Source organism: Triturus cristatus, chromosome 1_2 (assembly GCF_964204655.1).
Source record: "Triturus cristatus chromosome 1_2, aTriCri1.1, whole genome shotgun sequence".
Classification (NCBI taxonomy): Eukaryota; Metazoa; Chordata; class Amphibia; order Caudata; family Salamandridae; genus Triturus; species Triturus cristatus.
In genome coordinates, this window is record NC_140580.1 from 401,418,471 (window position 1) to 401,438,915 (window position 20,445).

A 20,445-nucleotide genomic window follows, 5' to 3' on the forward strand; every position below is an offset into this window, starting at 1 on the left:
TGCTAAAGGCAAAGGGCCTGCATCTAGTTCTGCTTTGCAATCAAGACCTTCGAAAGTGCAGACATGGAATTGCGGCAGGGGCACATTCAAAATAAAATTAAGTATAAAACTCCTATGATTGCACAGTTGAGTTGGTAAGGTTTCAGGTACCTATAGATTGTCGGACCATTAAGAGAACGTGATTCAATGTCATAACAATGGAGTTTGTCTCGATTTAAATGTTAATGATAAAGCAACACAGAGGGAATGGAGGGGCAGAACAGATGACAGAGATAGATTTAAGTGGAGTGGTAGGGGGATTAAACAGGTGAAAGAGCAAGAAGATGATTTTCCTCTAAAGTCATATGCAATAAAAGCAATTAGGAGAGACTTTGGTGATTTGAGGGACAAGGTTAAGGTGGAATCCAAGATAATTCCTAAATTGCAGACTGAGCTCAAAGGAGTAATGGTGGGTCCCACAAGAGAGAGTCATCAGACTGAGGATGGGATAGAAGAGCGACCATCCACAATCAGGACCACAATTTTATCAGGGTTAAGCTTTGACCAACTGGATTTCATTCAAGATGCAAAGGCTTCGCCCTGTTCAAAATCATCATCAAGCTTAAACAGAATACGGGTGCCATCGGCATATGACACTCAGCTTAAGACCAAAGGAGTTTATACTTCTGTCCTGGAGGAGAAACATAAATGTTGAACAGTGTGTAGTATCCTGTTCATGCTAATATCCAGCCATATTATCACCACCTGCTCAGCCAGTGTGAATGTGCTGTGTGCTGCATGGAATGTTGGAGTGATGATGTGATTGGAATGTTGGGCGCCTGTGAGGTGAATTTGACAGTTGAGAATGGGCTGAGCAGGAGGCAGGCTGCTCCTGATGGGGCTGCTTCACAGGAACATATCATCTTATTGCTGAACTTAATAAACCTTCTTAATCTACATTCTACCTGTGTGGACCTCCTAACTACATAATTCTGGTGACTACCTATGTGCTACAGCTAGATTTCAGGGACCTGGCGAACATAAGAGGACCTGAAGATAAAGCCCCCTTCAGAGTCTACAGATGCTGGCAACATAACAAATATTACAAAGAGGAGGTATCCACAGAAAAGCAAAAGCGAGAAACCAAGATGTTCTTCACAGTACAACAAAGACGACAGGAAGAAAGCATGATGTTCCTTTCAGAATACCGAAGATATCAACATGAAACAAGTGAAAATGAAGCGCAACGCCCTGCAGCCCCACCAGTGTCTTTCCATCAGACAGCCCCAGGCTAAGCGTGCTGCGCTCATTGACATTTTTAAAAGGACTTTAGATTTTCCACATCAGTCTATGGTACCCTCAACATGTTTTTCTGCCGGTGGTTGGAAGACTTTTCTGTGGAGGATCTTGCTGAATTCTACATTGTGCAAGTATTGGTATTACGTGTCGCACGGAACTCAAGGAAACTTTATTCAGTCCACATCATGAAGGGGATCACGAAATGAATGTTATCACGTCTCCGTGATGCGTGGCATGCTCTAAAGTCAAGTTTGACGTGTGCACTTGTATGGAGGTCTCCTCCCATTATGCCATCAGCTTGGTTTTTCAAGTATCTGGCAGCACATGTTTTGGCTACATAGCGGTTGACGTTCTGGATTGTGCTAACTACCCATGAGTGGCAAATTCGTTCACACACTGTCTACATTGTGTGATCCTGAGCACTTTTGTGAAGGCTTACGGTTGTGGAACAACCAATCTTCACTTATCTGGACTTTATATCTCTCCATATCCAATGCGTGGACTGAGGTATTGGTGGACGGAGGGGACTATTTTGGGTGAAACTGTGGTGAGTTGCTCGATGTTTTTGAGTTCTCTTCATCAATTTCTATGCTCTGTCGAAACAGTGGCCGTTTAAACCGTTATTTGGCTGTTCAATTGTGTGTGCATCTTACCTCATGCATGTTGCCGCGCGGGTCTCCTCGTGGATCCTCTGTGACAACAGGCCGTTCCACCCCATCAGATCTGGCTGAGTGACACTGTATGGCGCCCGAGTGTGCCGGGCGCCATCTGGCACAGCATATCGTGTGTGCCGCCATTTTGTGTTTGGCATCAACACGGAAACGGCGGGCTTAGATCTCCCGTATTTTCATTCCGGATAAAGTGCCATGTACCAGCTGCATCTTGACATTTGTGGGGGTTCTTATCAAGGTTGTATCTATGTTTCCTGTGGGACGCTGGCATTTTTGAGGAACATGAAAAAGGAACTTACGCGAAAGTGTGGGGAACTTCATAAGTACATTTTGTGGCTGTAATTTCTGGAGCCAACTCCTGGTTCACTGAATATTCCATTGGCATATTTTTGTGAGTCAATAATACAAAAAAGGGTCTGACGGTCTATGTGTTGAGCAAGGTCAACAGAGAGATAGATGTAGATGTAGAGCATGAGAGAGAAAAACGCTGGGGGTCGCGTAACTAGTTAGCATGGAGGAGTCTCGTTCGTTATCGGAATTAACCAGACAAATCGCTCCACCAACTAAGAACGGCCATGCACCACCACCCACAGAATCGAGAAAGAGCTATCAATCTGTCAATCCTTTCCGTGTCCGGGCCGGGTGAGGTTTCCCGGTGCATGGCCGTTCTTAGTTGGTGGAGCGATTTGTCTGGTTAATTCCGATAACGAACGAGACTCCTCCATGCTAACTAGCTACGCGACCCCCAGCGTTTTTCTCTCTCATGCTCTACATCTACATCTATCTCTCTGTTGACCTTGCTCAACACATAGACCGTCAGACCCTTTTTTGTATTATTGACTATTGAATAGGGGATTGAGTCTGTCCAGGTCTTTAAACATTCCCTTGGACCCTTCCTCATTTGTGTTTTGATTTATATTTTTGTGAGTGCCTACAACTAGACTCTTTATCCATGCTAGACTACTTCTATGTGCTGACAATGCACGAGAATGACCACCGCATTCTCAATGCACGTTGGATTCTAGCTGCCAGTGCATGAGGGTGTTTCAAGTCAAAGTCAGCTCTTGGCTATCTCTTCAAAGCTTGTCTGCTCACAAACTTTAGTATGTATCACAGGATTACGGTGACACACACACCCTAAACTTTGACAGTCAGTTTTAATTTATTGTCATTCCGTTTAGAAGCCAATTGTGTGCAAGGTTGTCTTTACAGCATTATATCTTTGTTTTTTTTTTTTAACCTTTTCACGAAGGAGTTGTTTTGCTCCCCACTTATCCTGCATGGGATTGTTTGGTGGGATTAGTTGGCTTCTTACTTTTCTGGACATTGGGTACACACCTTCATGGGTATGGGTTCATTGTTAATTTCCCATGTACTTATATTACACTTCACTCTTTCCTTACATTAGGGACGGGAATGGGTTCCAGCCCCATTCTCTCATAGCACATTTGCCTACATGGGCTATTGACGGTTTCAACTCTCACACAGGGTATCATTGTATGGGTCACAGTCCCATTTGCACTAATTTTTCCCACCCTTATGTCTTAGGGTAGGATATGGGTGTTAGTCCCATTTACAGTAGCTCCTTACCCCTATGTCTCGGGGTAGGTTTTGGAGGTCAGTTCAGTTTACAGTGGCTACCTCCTTTTTTTCAGGGGGTAGGCCATGGGTGTTAGTCCCATTTACATAAGCTATCCACCATTATGTCGGGGATAGGTCATGGGTTTTAGTCCCATCTTCACTTATTAGTGGCACATCATTACCCTTACTCAGGGTGTGTCTTAAGGGGTGAAGTTCCTTCTCTACTGAGGTTTTTCTCACTCTAGGGTTACCTCCATGGGTTTCATTCCCATCTTACACCTTTCTCGTTGCTAGCTTTTCATTTTTAATCCCCTGCTGGGGTACAGTTTACATTTAGTCTACACCTAGAATTTGCGGTTATGTTCTCGCAACATCATGACTATATTATTTTTCATTGTAAATTTGAAAATGGGGAGGATGAGTGATACTGTTTGTTTTCCTTCTCATCTCTATTTTCCCAGTTGTTCAGTTCTACTCATGATGTTACATTTTCCTTTCATCCTTGGAATCTGGACCACTTTTGGTTGTCGTTCTTCCTTTCTCTATAGTATTTCCCTCACTGGAGTGTGATTCTTTTTCTTCTTTAGGAGGAGATCCTACCACCTCTATTTTGTGTGTCTGGGTGTATAGATTGTGCTCAGTTTGTATTGTGCTATGATTTTCTTCCTTGCATGCTTGTCTGGCCAGGGGGTGTGTTTGGGTGTGTCATTGGTGCGTCTACGTCTATCTGCCAACTTGTTGTTTCTTATGCCTTATTACTGTTTTCTTCTCTTTTGTAATTCTATGTTGGTGAGGATGGGTCATTTCTATTGGTGTATGTTTACCCATGGCTTCCTCTTCATTTCCTTCCTCCTATCTCTTCGCTCTTTCCTATTTGTTCATTTCTATTACTTTTATTCTGTTGCGTTAGTGTTCCTCTAATTTATTCCTTCCTTGGGTTCTTATTGTTATATCTTATTTAAGATATTAGCCTTACCCTTCTGTTATATAAGAAGGGGATATGTAGTATCCTGTTCATGCTAATATCGAGCCATATTATCACCACCTGCTCAGCCAGTGTGAATGTGCTTTGTGCTGCTTGGAATGTTGGAGTGATGATGCGATTGGAATGTTGGGTGCCTGTGAGGTGAAGTTGACAGTTGAGAATGGGCTGAGCAGGAGGCAGGCTGCTCCTGGAGGGGCTGCTTCACAGGAACATATCTTGTTACTGAACTTAATAAACCTTCTTAATCTACATTCTACCTGCGTGGGCCTCCTTACTACACGGTGTTTTCTGTTCTCATACTTTCAGAGGGGATTTTGTTTGTACTGGAATGCTCTTGCTTTTCATATTATCCATTGGCTCTCTGACTTTAGGTTTATCAACTTTGATGATTTCAATAATTATTCTGTTATTAAGCCTTTGTTTTAGTGATTTGTTTGCAATGGTGGGCTTATTTTCCATTAGTCTTAAATTTTGCAGCCGGGGTTGTTAATTGCTCCATGGGTCGCAAGGACACTCTTTGGAGCAGCTGTCATTCTATAAGTCTTTGTTTGTTTGTTGTTGGTCTCTCTGGTTTGTTTTTACTGTCTCCTGATATCTTTCATTTGCAACAGAGTGGACTGCAGGCTCCATCCGAGTGTGCTTGATAGGCTTTTTATAGCACTGGCATCATCATACAATTCTGTTCTACCTAATAGGCTACCGTACTAGGTTATGAGGCAATCATGAAAGGATTCACAGCTAAAACATTTATTAAGTTTGCATTGAATTTCTCTTGCGACTTGAGCTAGTTATTCAGGTTATCCCTTGGATCCAGTCCACCACTTTGCCACTTTTTTGTCTTTCCACTTTGTTTTGACAATCTGGATGACAGTCACCCTACCTGAATAGTATTACAAATGCATTTATTCAGTGGTGGGTGGTGGTGGAGGGTACCAGTACATGTTCAAACTCTTCTTTATAGGGTTCCCATCTTCCCTCCCATGTATGAATTGTACGTACATTGATTTTGCCTAAATAAGGTTCTACTTCTGGAAATTAAATTCTGCTTTTAGTCTTTATTGTTGGTGTCAGGAGAAGAAGGAAGTACATATAACCTTTTAAGCATTAATGATGGTGCTTTGGGTAGCTAAAGCCATGCTGAGTGCTTCTATGGCTAGCTTTGCTGAGGTTGTGGCTTTTCTCCCTATACCCTCTTTCTTCAGTCGCTAGCAGGGCAGGACTGGGAATGCAAACCGGCCCTGGCAATTGAGAAGGACCGTACGTGGAGGGGATGGTTGGAGGGCGGCGTGGAAAACACTGCAGCTTTTGTTACAGGAGGCCGATATTGCAGCTATGCTGCAAAACCAGCTGCTGGTAACAAAACCAGAGCCCAGGGGTCCAAAACCAGCCGCTGTAATGGTGGCCCACCGGGGAAACACCCAGTGGCCACTACAGTCAGTCGATCCCTGGGCACTAGTTCCTTTTTTGTATTTCCAGTTTTAACAACCCTGTTCCTTCCTATGCTTACGGCTCATAAATACACTGCCAGTAGCTTGATGGTTTTGCAAGTTGGTAGCAAATTCAAAGCCTAATGACTTAAATTTTGGTCGGCCGGATAGAGGACGATGGCTTTCAATGTCCACCTTTGAATTGGATTAAATAATTCTGACAAAACAAACAAGCAGATCATTTGGCACATTTTTCGAATAAAGCACTGCCTATAAAGTGCAGGGTCCCCCAGGGCTCATTATCGTTCCACACCTATTTGCCCAGTATATTAAGCCTCTGGTTCAAGAATTAGCAGCTAAATGGTGCAGAATCCATAACTATGCAGACAATTCTCAGCTACTGCTTCGCCTAAATAGAACTACAGTCACTCAGTGAGTATTCACTAATGCAATGCATCTTTAATTAAACGCTGACATAACCAAGAACATAATACTGAGCAATAAGGCAAATCTATAAAATCAACTATACTGGCCTTCAGAAATGGGATCGGTGCCCAAGCCCAGAACGTTTGCCAAAAGCTTTGGAATTCTAGTAGACAGTACTCTGTCCATGAAAGCTCAAGTCAGATCTGTGGTATTTAAATGCATTTTTGTTAGACCTGTCAGCCTTAGGGTGGTGTTCCCCCAAACCTTCATTTTTACTGATCTAGTTTTTGCTGGTCTTAGAACTCGGAGCACTTTACCACTGCTAACCAGTGCTAAAGTGCATTTGCTCACTCCTTAAAACATGGTAATACTGGCTTATCCCCAATTGGCATATTTAATTTACTTATAGCTCCCTAGTAAAGTGGAACTGTATGTGCCCAAGACCTGTAAATTAAATGCTACTAGTAGCCCTGTGGCACTGACTGTACCACCCACTTAAGTAGCACTTTAAACATGTCTCAGGCATGCCATTGTAGCCTGTGTGAACATTTTTTAAAACTGCCATTTCGGCCTGGCAAAGTAAACCTTTTGCCAGGCGTAAACCTTTTACCAGACACAAACCTTTCTTTTTAATACATACAAGTCATCCCTACAGAAGGCTATGGGCAGCCCAGAGGGCAGGGTGCAATGTATTGGGACATGTACTTTTAAGTTTTTCATGTCCTGGTAGTGAAAACTCTTAAATTAGTTTTTCACTATTGCAAGGCCTACCTCTCTCATAGGATAACATTGGAATTACTTCATTACATTGGTAATTTCCAAATGATACAGGTAACCCTTTCATGTTTCCTGTCTCTGGAATCACAATTTTAAATCTGAACTTATGGTGCACTTGGATTCTAAATTGTAATTCTGAAAATGCCACTTTTGGAAAATTGGCATTTTCCTGCCATAACCATTTAGTTCCTGTAGCCTATCTCTGGCTACATGACTGGGTGTAGCTGACAGTTGAACTTTCTATAATCCTTCTAGACAGCCACACACAATAGAGAACTTAGCTGTGTCTGGATGGCCATCACTGGCAGGATGGGAGGGAGGAGCTTGGCGCAGACCCACTGATACTTGAATAGGCTGTGTCCTGCCTTCACACAAAGTGCTGCTAACCCCATGTAGTTAGTCTGGAGCCAGGACAGAGATGGAAGGATGCCTGGGGACTTCAAAGGGAAACTTTAGAAGCTTCTACACCACATTAACGGCACAGCAGTATATAAATACTGGACCTCAGACACCAACTCTTGAGTACACTTCTGGACCGGCAGATACTCTACAAGGAGAAGGTCTGCTGTGCTGCTATAAGGACTGCCACTCTGCTGGAATGCTACTCTAAAGGAACTATTGCAGTTCTATGCTGACTTGCTGCCTGCCGCCCTCTTGCCTAGGGAAGAAGAACTGGATATGCAACTTTATCTTGAACTCAGGACCCCAGAGTGACTCCAAGGGCCAGTCTGCTGGCCTCCTGATTTGAGCCTCAGGGACATAAAAGGTTCCCCAAACAGTTCCTGGACCCAGCTGCAGCACGTTTCTGACCCCCAAGTGGTGCCTCTCAGGTCTTGGACCCTTGATGTAGCTCACAGGCACTGAAATCAAGCTTTCGAACTCTTTGCAACCATATCGAGACTGTGCCGATCGCAACAAAAATCAACGAGAGCCACCGCCGTACCATCTTTTCATACCGCTGCATCGACTGCCCGTGGGGGATCACCAATGCAAAGCTCCAGCCTGCCTGTATGCAACACCCGGCCTGCTCTTCACGCCACACCGATAGCCTCCTGTCGCACTCTCCGCTCCAATGCGAAAGGGACTTTTGCCACAAAACTTGAGAAGATGAAACTTCAGCATGAATAACCTGGGACTGTATCCACTGCAGTCAGCCTGAACTTCTGACTTTCACCGGACTGTATCCGATCAGCGCTCCACTGCAGTCGGCCTAAACTTGTGACTTTCACCCGGTTCAGCGCGACTAGATAATCGTGGTTGCCAATTTATGCTTTTAGGCACTACTTTTCATTTTGTTCTTTAAAATTCATACCTCTGCTTCTCCTGATTGGATTTTTGTCATTTTGGTCTTGTTTTATTTATTACATTTTGCTCTAGTTTTCTAACTTGTTGTGGGATCTTTTTTGTGTTTTCACGATTTTAATGTTTGAAGTGTTGCACACATACTTCACAAATTGCCTTTAAATTAAGCCTGACTGCTGTGTGCCAAGCTACTAGGGGTTTGAGTACAGCTTAATTAGGGATTTGCTTGTGCCTGACCCTGACAAATATTGTGGTTGCTGGTGGAACAAGTATCACACCCCGGTCAGCCAGTAACCCAATTTCTCAAAATGTTCTTGCTGAAGATATTAAGGAAAATAACTCCCCTCCTACCCAGGTCAGACAAGGAAAATGGTGTCTATGGCTACTGTCCGTATAGGCTGGACAATGCCAATTTAATTTATTTGGGATTGCCTAGTAACAATCACCATAGATTGCAAGTGGTGCAAAATTATGCTGTCCATTTAATATTCAAGCTTTCTAGAAGCACAAATGCCACTCCTGTGCTGAAGCATCTTCATTGCCTACCAATAAAACATAAAATTCAACATAAAACATGATGCCTTATATCTAAGGCTCTAAAGGGAACAGCTCCCTACCCCGTAGCCACAAGGATTAAAAAATATACTTCTTCAACTTTCTCCCCATTCCTACATATCAGGAAAAAAGGTTGGGATGGAGCATTTTCTCACTGCAGGCACCTCTTCTCTGAAATTATCTTCCAGGTCATCTTTGACATGAGCCAGATATAGGTTTTTCCAGAGGAACATGAAAACATGGCTTTTCAAACAAGCTTTTCTTGCTAATTACATCTTTCCTGTATCTATTTTTGTCATCTTTGGTATTTATTAAGCGCCAAGAAACCCTTGGGGAATGTGCGCTCCACCAAGCAGTATTAACATAACAAATACTATAACTTAGGGCTGATTCTTAAAGCACCTTACCTTACCCACCTACAGACTTACACCCTCTAATAAAGGTAGGTTTGATCCAGCAAATTTAAAAAGCATTACTTGAAGTTAGTGGTCAATGTCAAATGGCTGCAGGAAAAGAAGGAACGATCCATACTTAAGAGCGGAGAAAAAATCTTAGCTCCAAAATTCAAGCTGTGAATCCCCATCTGATCAAGCAGAAACAAATATACTGCAGTTTCAGAGTGAGTATGAAAACAAGTGGATGGAGCATGTGGTATGAATGTTCCCAGCTCCTATCTACTTTACTCCTGCTGAACAAGCTATGTTCCAGTTCCTCGCTGCTTCGGACATCCCATGAGAAGAGAAGGAAGGAGACCTAGCCGCTTGACTGATGCCCGGTGGAGCTAACTGATAGCTATAGAGGAGATGGGCCGTGGACTACCCCCTCGGCCGTCACCTACCCAGCTGGACTTTGGGCAGACTCTCCTTCGTCTCTCCATCCGTCCTATCTCCATCCTTTCTCCTTCCTACACCTTTACCCCACCCCCTTTCCCAATGAGCTCCATTTATTTCGTCTTCCGACGCTCTTGAAATGTTTTCTTGTAACTGATGTAACTTGTAACGGATGTAATTTTGTGGAACTTTATGTAAAGCGCTCTGATACCTCCGGGTCTAGCCAGCGCTATATAAAACTCAAATAAATAAATAAATTAAAAATAAGGAAGACATAATGTACCAGCACAACAGGGCCTGCCTAGAATATAAAAAATACTGCTCTGGAGAAATAGTTCTGATGTTTATGGTGCTTATTAGCTTGTGGTTTCCTTGGAGTCATTGGTGATAGAGGTGCGCTTTGCAGTTTACTTTGCTGGTGTCTCAGGGGTATTTATTTCCTACTCATTTTGCTCCTTCCTTATAATCTCACAGATTACCTTAGATGGCTTTCCTTGAGAACCTTGATTGCTGATCATTTAAGGAGGTATATTTTACAAGAGAAAGGGGAAGTCACATTAGCAAATGGAAGATGGCCTGCGAAAGGCTTCTTTCTCATTCTGGTGAAGAATACAGGTTCCTTATGACTCACTGGCACTTATGATGTATCCTTCCATTTCTGCTTTGATTTCAATGGACTTATAATACAGTGTTTCCCTCGCCACCGGAGCCATCAATGAGAATATGGGGCGGGCTCCAGAGGAAAAGGTTTGTCAGCAAGTGATCTAATCCCATCTAGTTTGTGACCTGACAATAACACAGAAATGATTTATTGAAGCGATTAATGCAACAAATATTGTCAAAGGTGGATTATATCCGGTACTCCTTTCAAATATTCAAGAAATACAGTTCAGGCACTGAGCACAGGTAATGTAATGTATATAGTCTATAATAAAATATTATGTAATATACCAAAGTATTGGATGACAGGTCAACACTGTAAGGCCCTCTTATTGACCTATAGAATTTACTTGCCTTACACATTGTTGTGTCTTGTGAAATAATGTGTCACATTACCTTTTGGCTCCTCAGTGTCTTATCACTTGCTTTAGGCATGCTGCAGCATTGTCTCAGGGTTATACATGTTTTATATTGTCTATCCTGTCTTAGATTCTGCGGCTCAAACTTAGGATTTCTGTCACTTTTTGGCAGTTATTCTGAAACCTTTTACCTGGGATTTTGATGTAGCATGCTGCTAGGATCTTTTCATGCTGTTATTCGCTGCTTGGCACGCCACTGCTTTATCGCTGTGATCTGTGTGTCTCTTTAAGCCATTTGATGCTAGGTATTCTGCAGTTCTATCTTTGGGTTGTCGGTGTCTTACACTGTCAGGTGTTACTAGTAATTCTGCAGTTTTGTCCCTAAACTTCGGATGCTTAAAACTGTCATTTACTGCTGGGTGTTCTGCAGGTTTCTAGCTGGGCTTTTGACTACCCTATGCTGTCTAATGTTACACGGGGACTCAAAGTGTTTTTTTCTGCCATCACACTCTTTTCAGGCAAGGGATTTCAATCTTTTCTTCATTGATTCGTTTTTCAAAGTCTGTTATTGCAAATTGTCCAAACAGTATATTCTTGTTTCTACGTTCTTGATGCAATGGCTCAAGAAGTGACTTTCTTCTATGCTAAAATCCATGATGCATTGCCTACCAATCTTGTCTTTCTCCAACTTCCATGTGTGTCTACGTCTACATATCTCTTCCTCTAACACGTGGTTACAATTTTGTCAATTGATTGGCTCAGGTCTGTTTATGAATGTTACTAGTTTCAATCCTTATTTTATTTTTCATTCTTTTTCTCTGTTTATTGCCATTAATCGTCAGTAGAAACGCATTACCCATGGGGTATAAAGCAGATTCTAAACTGAAAAGGGCCTAGAGCATTCATAGGATAAAAGGATGGCGTTGAAGAATTAACAAATACAGGCAGAAATAGAAGACGGATGAGGCCAGAGGAAAATACGTGTAGTGATTAAACCAGACAGGTAAGTGTAAAAGCACATACTTTATTGACTGTTCGTCTCACTGTAAGCAATGAAATACCTGATGACAATCACTTTAAGCAGTAAAATACCTGTGGAGAAAAAAATATTAAACCTAACACACTATAATAAGTATAGGTAGTCCACCTGTGAAAAAAATAAATATGTTACTGATGAAAAATCAAGACAGCAACTCCATTTTGACTGAAAAATGTCACAAAAACGATGCAGCAGAACGTCACAGTGAAGTATAAGTCAACGTTGACAAATGTCTACTCCGGGATGCCTTACTTGGAAAAACGCAAAACCAAAGGGGATGATGTACGGAGTGTTGAACATTACAAGCACTCACCCCCAGTCAACTGATCTGGGTTTAATCCATCATCTTTAGCTCACTCCGCCACCCCAGTTCAGACATGGCCATATGCAAATCAGTCTGACCCTGTGCCTCATGGCAACACTCCAGCCCGAACTGCCAAGCCATGTCTTCCCTGGACAGGAAACAAGCATCCTGGGACCGGTTTCTGGCTAATCAGCCATCATCAGCCAGGCTAGCTTGAAACCAGTGGCAAAGTGAGCAAGGGACCCACGTCTGGGCATACCCTGCCAACTTAGGGCGAACAAAGCAAAACTAAAGGGGATGATGGACAGAGTGTTGAACATTGCAAGCACTCACCCCCAGTCAACTGATCTGGGTTTAATTCATCATCATTCTTTAGCTTACTTGGAAAAACGGTATAAAAATAAATTCATGAACAACAGAAGGTGAAAGTGCTTGAGCGTTGCACACTTGTAGACACTCAGGATGTAGAACGCAGTGTCTCACTAAACAACAGATTACATCCGTGTAACAGTGCAGCAAACAGGCACGGTGAGTCTCTTGGCAGCAAAACACTATTACCGTAATAGAGCGCAATATCTCTGGTGAGAACGAGAAACATAACACACTGGACGCTGCGCAAATGACAAAAATAATCTGCTCACCGTGAACCAGGGTGGAAAAAAACAGTAGGGCACTTATGCTTTGATGCAGCTGAAGAAATAGTACTGCCTCCACTCGCGGGGTCAAAATCACCTAACCTGCTCACCGTGAATCAGGATACAACAGTGGGGCACTTAGATCAGCCTCCGGGGTCATTCCGCTCACATTCAGATGCCTGAATACAACTGGAAAACTCGTTCCGCTTCCGACCGCGGGGTGAAGGTCGTAAAACTCCCGCTTCCCATTCACAAAGAAAACAGAAAAAAGACACAACGCTCTCTTCCCGCTGTGACGCGCTAGCACGTAGCTTGCCTCTCTCAGCGCGTAGTTTGCCTCACTCTCTCTCTCCCCATTACCACGGAAACAAGGAATGGTGTACACACTTGGAGACGCTGTCAAGAGCTCCTTGTGACACACAGCCCGTCTCCGCAGACTCCTACGGGAGATTCTGAGACATCATCAGTTGGGCAACGCTGCAGTGAGAGAAGAATCTCTCCCCCAAGTAAATCCAACGGACAAGTCTTGGTGAAACGAAGCAACAGCACACGTTTGCTTCTCTTACAGGCAGCAATTTCGATAAAAATATGAAATACAGCCGCGCCTGTATGCCTGGAAATTGCACAACACCGTAATCCAGTATCTTCACCACAACCTGTAGACTTCTTTCAGTGCAAAAGGTGCAAATTTGTGAAAAATATAGAAAAAGCTCACCAACAGCATACACAGTGAAAACAGGCAAGGTACTCCAAATGTGGCATAGACACAGGTAATGGCAATACTGAAGTGATGGGTCTTCTTATACTGGAGGTCTCTTGAAAGAAGAGTTTCAGCACAGAGGAAGAAATGCTGGAAGACTTGGAACACAGGAGACCGTCACTGCACACGTGGGTGGACAGAGGAACAGTCAAACTCGTCGCCAAATTTGTAGTGATTACACCAGACAGGTAAGTGTAAAAGCACATACTTTATTGACTGTTCGTCTCCACAGCTTCGGGGAACTGACAACCTCCTGGGATTCAAACCATAGCATTCCATTGTCATGACAGTGACATCATAAGACTAAGAATGGATGAACAGCATTCTAATGAGAAACTACTACAATACGCTATGGCCATGATGGGCACTAGTAAAGTAGAGAAAAGAGGTGAAATACCACCCTGGGATCCTTCCTTGGACCACGCCTTTACTGGTTGATCCACGTTCTGTCTTTCACTTCTAGCTGGGGGGGGGAGGGGGGGGGAGGGGGGGGGGGCAAGGTTGGACATTTATTTCAGACCCACCCTATCCACAAAACCTCTTTTCCTATATTTTTCTGCCTTACAGAAATTCTTCAGTTATGTTCTTGACCCCAGATCACGTAAAAATCATAAGCAGTGGCAAAGCCAAAAGGTCTCACCAGTGGGGCCTAGTGGTTCTGCCAACGGCGTTTAGCTATGCTGCATAGAATCCCTGATGCTGTACAAAGCGGATAACTAATTTGTTTTAAAAGTCTTATTGTGTGTGTGTGTGTGTGTGTGTGTGTGTGTGTGTGTGTGTGTGTGTGTGTGTGTGTGTGTGTGTGTGTGTGTGTGTGTGTGTGTGTGTGTGTGTGTGTGTGTGTGTGTGTGTGTGTGTGTGTGTGTGTGTGTGTGTGTGTGTGTGTGTGTGTGTGTGTGTGTGTGTGTGTGTGTGTGTCTGTGTGTGTGTGTGTGTCTGTGTGTGTCTGTGTGTGTGTGTGTGTCTGTGTGTGTCTGTGTCCTAAATGATGCTGGAGCATTTTTTTGTTTGTAAGCACTGATCGGAGTAACTAATAATTAAAAAAAACTATTGAAAGCATTTTGTTAAAACATGTAGGGGGTTAAAAGCAATATGGGGAGCACAGGGGTGAAAAACAGCAACGCGGAGCAGGGAGAAGCACATGGACGAAAAACCAACAGGGGGTGGGGAGTACACAATGGTGAGGCCAACATGGAGGGGGGCACGGAGAAGCACACTGGTGACAGAGAACAACGCAGAGTGCAGGGAGAGAGAAGTATACAAGAGAGACAGTTGGGGAAAAAATCATGCCATCCCATGGAATGCTTAACTCAAAAGAAAAAAGTAGTAGTTGAAAAGCAATCAATGCAACCATTTGAGCCAGCAATCAAAAGAGATGGGAAAGAGGTGTTGGTTCATGGGAGGAACAAGCACAATATTGATTGAGAAGCTGGAACACGAATAAGAAGCAGGCAATGAAGAGTGACAGAAAAGCCAACCAATGGCAAGCAGTGGGTGGGCTCCAAGCCCCTGTATGGTCTTAGGAAGCCTAACATATGCCTAGCAACAGACAGGCCATGAGCTGTCAAGCAGGCAAGACATTAAAAAAAAAAGTGTAATAGGATACCATGTTACATTTGTACGGTTTAACAATTTATTTTTTTACCCAACATTTGAAAGAGGAAGCCATCGCCTCTTACAGAATCTTCGCACTTAATAGAAAGTGCCTGTCTTTAGGTTAAGAGCATGCTAAAGTGTGCCTAAATATTTTTATCCGTTAGTAACGCAAAATAAAAAGACGTGATAAACACCACCTGATTTCTTCCTAATTGTCTGCAGAGGAACAGACTGAGGCATGCGTTAACCACTTCCCCTTACCTGTGAGTACCTCCATTTCTGGCATTTGACACTGGCTGGTGTTGGTAGGCCTGGCATTAGGGTGTCCAGATGACTCAGGATAAGTTGCTGTACATCTTTTTTTTCGCTCTCCAAATGTTCAATTCCAAATGGCACGCTAGTGTGAACAACAATAGACGGCCCGACCTCTGAGGATTCTGTGTAGACAGGGAGCACAGACAGGCTTCTTTAGTTAGGATCTATATCCAATAAAAAGTAATAATTTAAAACAAATATTCAATTGAATGAAATCCATGCTTGAAATACTGTAGTGACTAGAGCAAGGATTCGTAACAGAGTGTATATAATACATGGAAGCCTGCAGCCTCTGTATTTAACCTGTCTGTTATTTTCCCTTATTACATTCGAGTTGTGACGTCATTAGTCACCTGTAATAACAAAATGACGTAGCGGCTCAACTGTAATAAATTATTACAGTGGAGTTGTAACATCATAATGCCAGCTGCTCAAGCCACCAGCAAAGGTGTAACAAATATGGGATAATTACAGCTGCAGTTTACATACTTTGTTATTATGATGTTTTTCTAACACTGACAGTGACCAGCACAAAGGATACATGTATGACACAATGTTGTTTGTTTGCACAATTTAATTCATTACATTAAAGAAAGAACCTTTCTGTATGTTACTTCTCAGTCTGAGCTACAGCCTTTTTTTCAATCTAATTCATACTACATTGATTCTAACGAGCTGCTTTTTGAGGTGTTTAATGTTGTGTTACATATCCACTTTATTCTTCATGTCTGTAACCATACTATTCCTTTGTATTTATGTATGTATGTGTGTATGTATGTATGTATTTATGTATGTATGTATGTATGTAAGTATGTATGTGTGTTGTGGCATTTCTAAAGTGTGAATCTATGGGGGGGCGTGGCTAGCGCCCACGGAGGAGGACGGCGTCTCCGTAGAGCTCCCGGTGACGGCGGTGTGGACGAGAGTTTTGCGATGACTCGCAAGTGAAGAGGACCGGCGAAATTGTCAGCGCGAATGTTGGAATTCAAGCGGTAACCGGCAGAGTGATTTTCATGGCGGGAGGAAACGTCCTTTGGTTTGAATTCCTCATTTTTCTCCCGACGCTCATGGCGCCCTCCATTTTGTCTTTACTTGCGACCTGAGGAGACTTTCTCTCCCTTTACAGCCACTCAAGTCTGCCCTATCTTGCTTCTAACTCCCTTGTGCTGAGATGCACACAGCTTACAAGCAGTTTCACTTTAACGGGCATTTTATTTATAAGCGTTTTGCCTTTTTTTTACGTTAATGACAGGAATTCTTCCTTCTTTGCCTGAGATACCAGCGGCCATTTTGCTTCTACTGAGCCCCTCTATGAAGGATTCCTCATGAAAATTAACGCGCTCCATTCAACGCCACAAGTCATTTGCTTACATTGACTATCCTTGCATGCTTATTTCTGGTTTCTTATTGACTTCATGGTATTTAAGTAGGTGTTTTTTAATGTGGCATTGTTTGTTCTATTGCATATGTATTTTGATATTATTGACATGTATATTATTATACACTTGATACGCGGCACTCTGACAATTCAGGTCTCTTCTTTATACCAGAGGCTTTTATGACATCTCTCATTTGTGTGAACTATTAACATAATCCTGAAAATTCTGTTATTGACATTTCCTATGTGTTAAACGCTCTTTATGTTTCTATGGGCATGACAACTTCTACAGATCTTGATTGCGCTTTACATCACTATTAAGTTTGCTGTGGTCTCAAGTGCCTGCTTGTCTTTATCTGTGATAGAAACTATGTCGGCTTAATTCATTTTTTTTTAAGTAATACCATTTCTAGTCGTCATTTTCATGGGTAGACTGAAAACAGTTAAATCGCTGGTGGCTCCTGCAAATCCCTCATCTATTTCGCGTGCACACTTTTATGCTCATTGTATCAAAAGGGAGGACTCTTTGGCCTCGTCTCCAAAAAGTGCCTCTGCCTCTTCCTCTACAATCACCAAGGTATCAACCAAGCGGTTGAAAAAGGACCCACCGTCTCCACCAAAGCAAACTTTGTCAGTCTCATTGGACCTTCTTTTGGAAGAAATACGTGTGCTTCGTCCATTTGTAGAGGAGACTAATTCGAAGATACAAGTTTTGACAGATGTCTGGGCAAAAATGGAAGAGAGAATTACTGCAGTAGAACACTGTGTGGACTCCCTGAGTTCGCCCTGTGCTTAGGTTGTAGTTCTTCAATCACAGTTTGCATCTTGCCAGAAGCAGATTGAAAACCTTGAAAACAGGAATAGGAGGAATAACCTACGCATTTATGGTTTGCCGGAGGGCTCAGAGGGTCTGACCCTATAGCTTTTTTCAAATGTTTTCTGCCGACGTTGCTCAAGTTGCCGGAAACCAACGTCTTGAACATTCAACGTGCTCATAGGTTAGGTCATCTACATTCTTCACAATCTGCTCAACGCAGACCACAAGGTGTTATACTCTACTTTCTAGAGTATACAGATCTTCTCAAGGTTCTTGCTACAGTCCGATCCTTGAAGTGGATTTCATCCTCAAGAAACCAACTTTTTTTCTCGCAGGATTATGCAAAGTCCACAGCAGACAGAAGAAAAGAATTTCTGCCCATGAGACCTGCTTTGCGTTCTATTGGTGCACAATTCGGCTTTTTTCATCCATGCTTGTTCAAAGTAACTTTCAACAACAGTACCATTACTTACGATGACCCAATCAAGCTGAAACGTTTCTTAAACTCTCATTGCTCTGAGAAGATGGGCATTTCAAAATCTCGTCCTTGATGACTTTCTTCCTGTAGCAACTTTAGATACGAACTCATATATCTGCTCCGTTGGGATGTTTGTGTAGTTCACAGACTATTTAATAGCGTATATACTGTTGTGCTCTATCTAGTGTAATTTAATGTTTGTTTTTGCAGGTTTACAATTATATCGTCATATTAGTTGCCTATATCTCTATAATGTCGTAACTGCTTTAACTAACTTTTTTTTTCCTTACAGGTTCCTCTTTGCATTGTCTCTCCCTCATGTTTTATGGTCGCTCTGCCCGAAGTTTTCCCATTGTGGAGTCCGGACGTGTCATCGTTCCATGTGGCCTCATCCCTCCCCAGCCTCTTTATGTTTTGGACTCATTCTAGGTACAGTTTTTCTCTTCTTTTTCTTTTTCCTATTTTTAATAGTACCTTCTCTCTTTTCCACTCTTTCATTGTCACTTGCTTCTAATTTGTCTTTGCACATTGCCTCTTTTTTCCAATTTTTATCCTTTACTCTTTATCTTTTCTCTCATCTCTATTTCCTTGACCTATTCTTATCTTATTTTTCTTGTCTCAATATCGCGTATAATGTTTTCCCGTATTGTGCTTTGCATTTGTCACATGTGAATTCACTTTTTTGTTATTGTCCTTACTTCTTTTTTGAAAAATTGGTTCGTATTGCAGTTAGTTGGTCTGTCTCCTGGTATACTCTTTCTTATTTGTTTTCTCCTAAGGATAGTTGTTTCAAACACATCTTCTTACTTTACGTATGTCTCTAAATATTGTCTCTTGGAATGTGAGAGGTCTCCACTCTCCCATTAAAAGGCAGAGAGTTTTGACTCACCTAGCCAAGCTCGGTGCAGATATAGCATGTTTACAGGAATCTCATTTAACAGCAGAGGAATCCATAAAATTGAGAAGAGGTTGGGTTGGGGAGGTTTTTTACTCACCAGGTGATGGCAAACGAAATGGGGTTCTTACTTTATGCCGTAAATCACTTTCTATTAAAATGTTATCACAATGTTCTGACGAAAACGGTTGATGGTTGTTTACTAAGCTTCTGATTGGCAAAGTTCCAGTTTCCTTGTTAAATGTATACGCGCCCACTGTTGGTGACCCCTCCTTTTGGTCGTCCTTAGTTCAGCAACTTGCAGACTGTATTGATGAATTTTATACTCACAGGTGATTGTAATCAAGTTTATGACCCCTTTTTGGATCGTAATTCATAGGTTTACTTTGCTCCCCATGAGGCCCCCAAATCATTTGTAAAGACTATCAAACAATACAAGCTCATTGATGCCTGGAGACTTTGCAACCCTACTACTAAAGAATACACTTATTATTCTCCAGCTCACCACACTCAATCAAGATTGGACTACTTTTTCATCTCTCATAACATATCACAGTCATTAATGGCAGCTGAGATTAGATCCATTCTAATTTTTGATCACGCTCCTATTACTATGCAATTAGACATTTTACAGAAACCCTGCACCCCACGGAAGTGGCGCTTCAATAATTCTCTTCTTTTGGACCCGACTTTCATTTCTTCATTTACTTCCTTTTTCAATGAGTATTTTTTATTCAATCAGACTGATGACCTTCCTTTTCATGTGATTTGGGACGCCTTTAAGGCAGCGGCTAGAGACTTTATTATTGGTTACATCTCCAGAAAACATAAAACGTAAAAGAGCTTACCACACCTCTCCTAGCTAAGATAAAGAGACTTGAACATTCTTTTTACTTGTCTAGATTAAAAGACTGTCTGTCAGAACTTATTAATGTTACATTTCAATTCAATTAGGAATCAACGAATAATGCTTCTACTTACTTATTAAGAACCAGTGCAAAGTTTATGGTGGGCAGAACAAGGCCGGTTCTAGCCAAATACTTAAAAGTTAAGCAAAACAAGCTTATTATAGAATCTATTATGAATGCCCAGCAGGAATTGAAATATAAAGACGACGAAATCTTAAATGAATTTTTTCATTTCTATCAAACGCTTTACACTTCAGAAGCCTCTCTTACAGAGCAGCATATCTCTCGGTTTTTGTCTGACATTCATCGATCCTCTTCTGCCCAACCCGACCTTTCTAATTTAGAATTTGACCTCTCACAAAAGGAACTCCATGCTGCACTTCTGGCACTTAAAAAAGACAAAGCCCCTGGCCCGGACGGCTTTACAGTCAAATTTTTTATACATTTTGCCTCCTTATTAATTCCAAAA

The 20,445-nt window shown here is 42.2% G+C and overlaps 1 protein-coding gene across 2 annotated transcripts in view; it reads right to left on the reverse strand.

Moving 5' to 3' along the window:
- The window catches only part of RNLS (renalase, FAD dependent amine oxidase), a 455,130-nt gene that overhangs the window by 76,125 nt on the left and 358,560 nt on the right, over positions 1 to 20,445 (reverse strand). For both annotated transcript variants that reach the window (XM_085605681.1, XM_085605670.1), the window contains exon 6: positions 15,447 to 15,622. In XM_085605681.1, the coding sequence (XP_085461807.1) occupies positions 15,447 to 15,622 (176 nt within the window). The remainder of the gene's footprint in view (positions 1 to 15,446; positions 15,623 to 20,445) is intronic.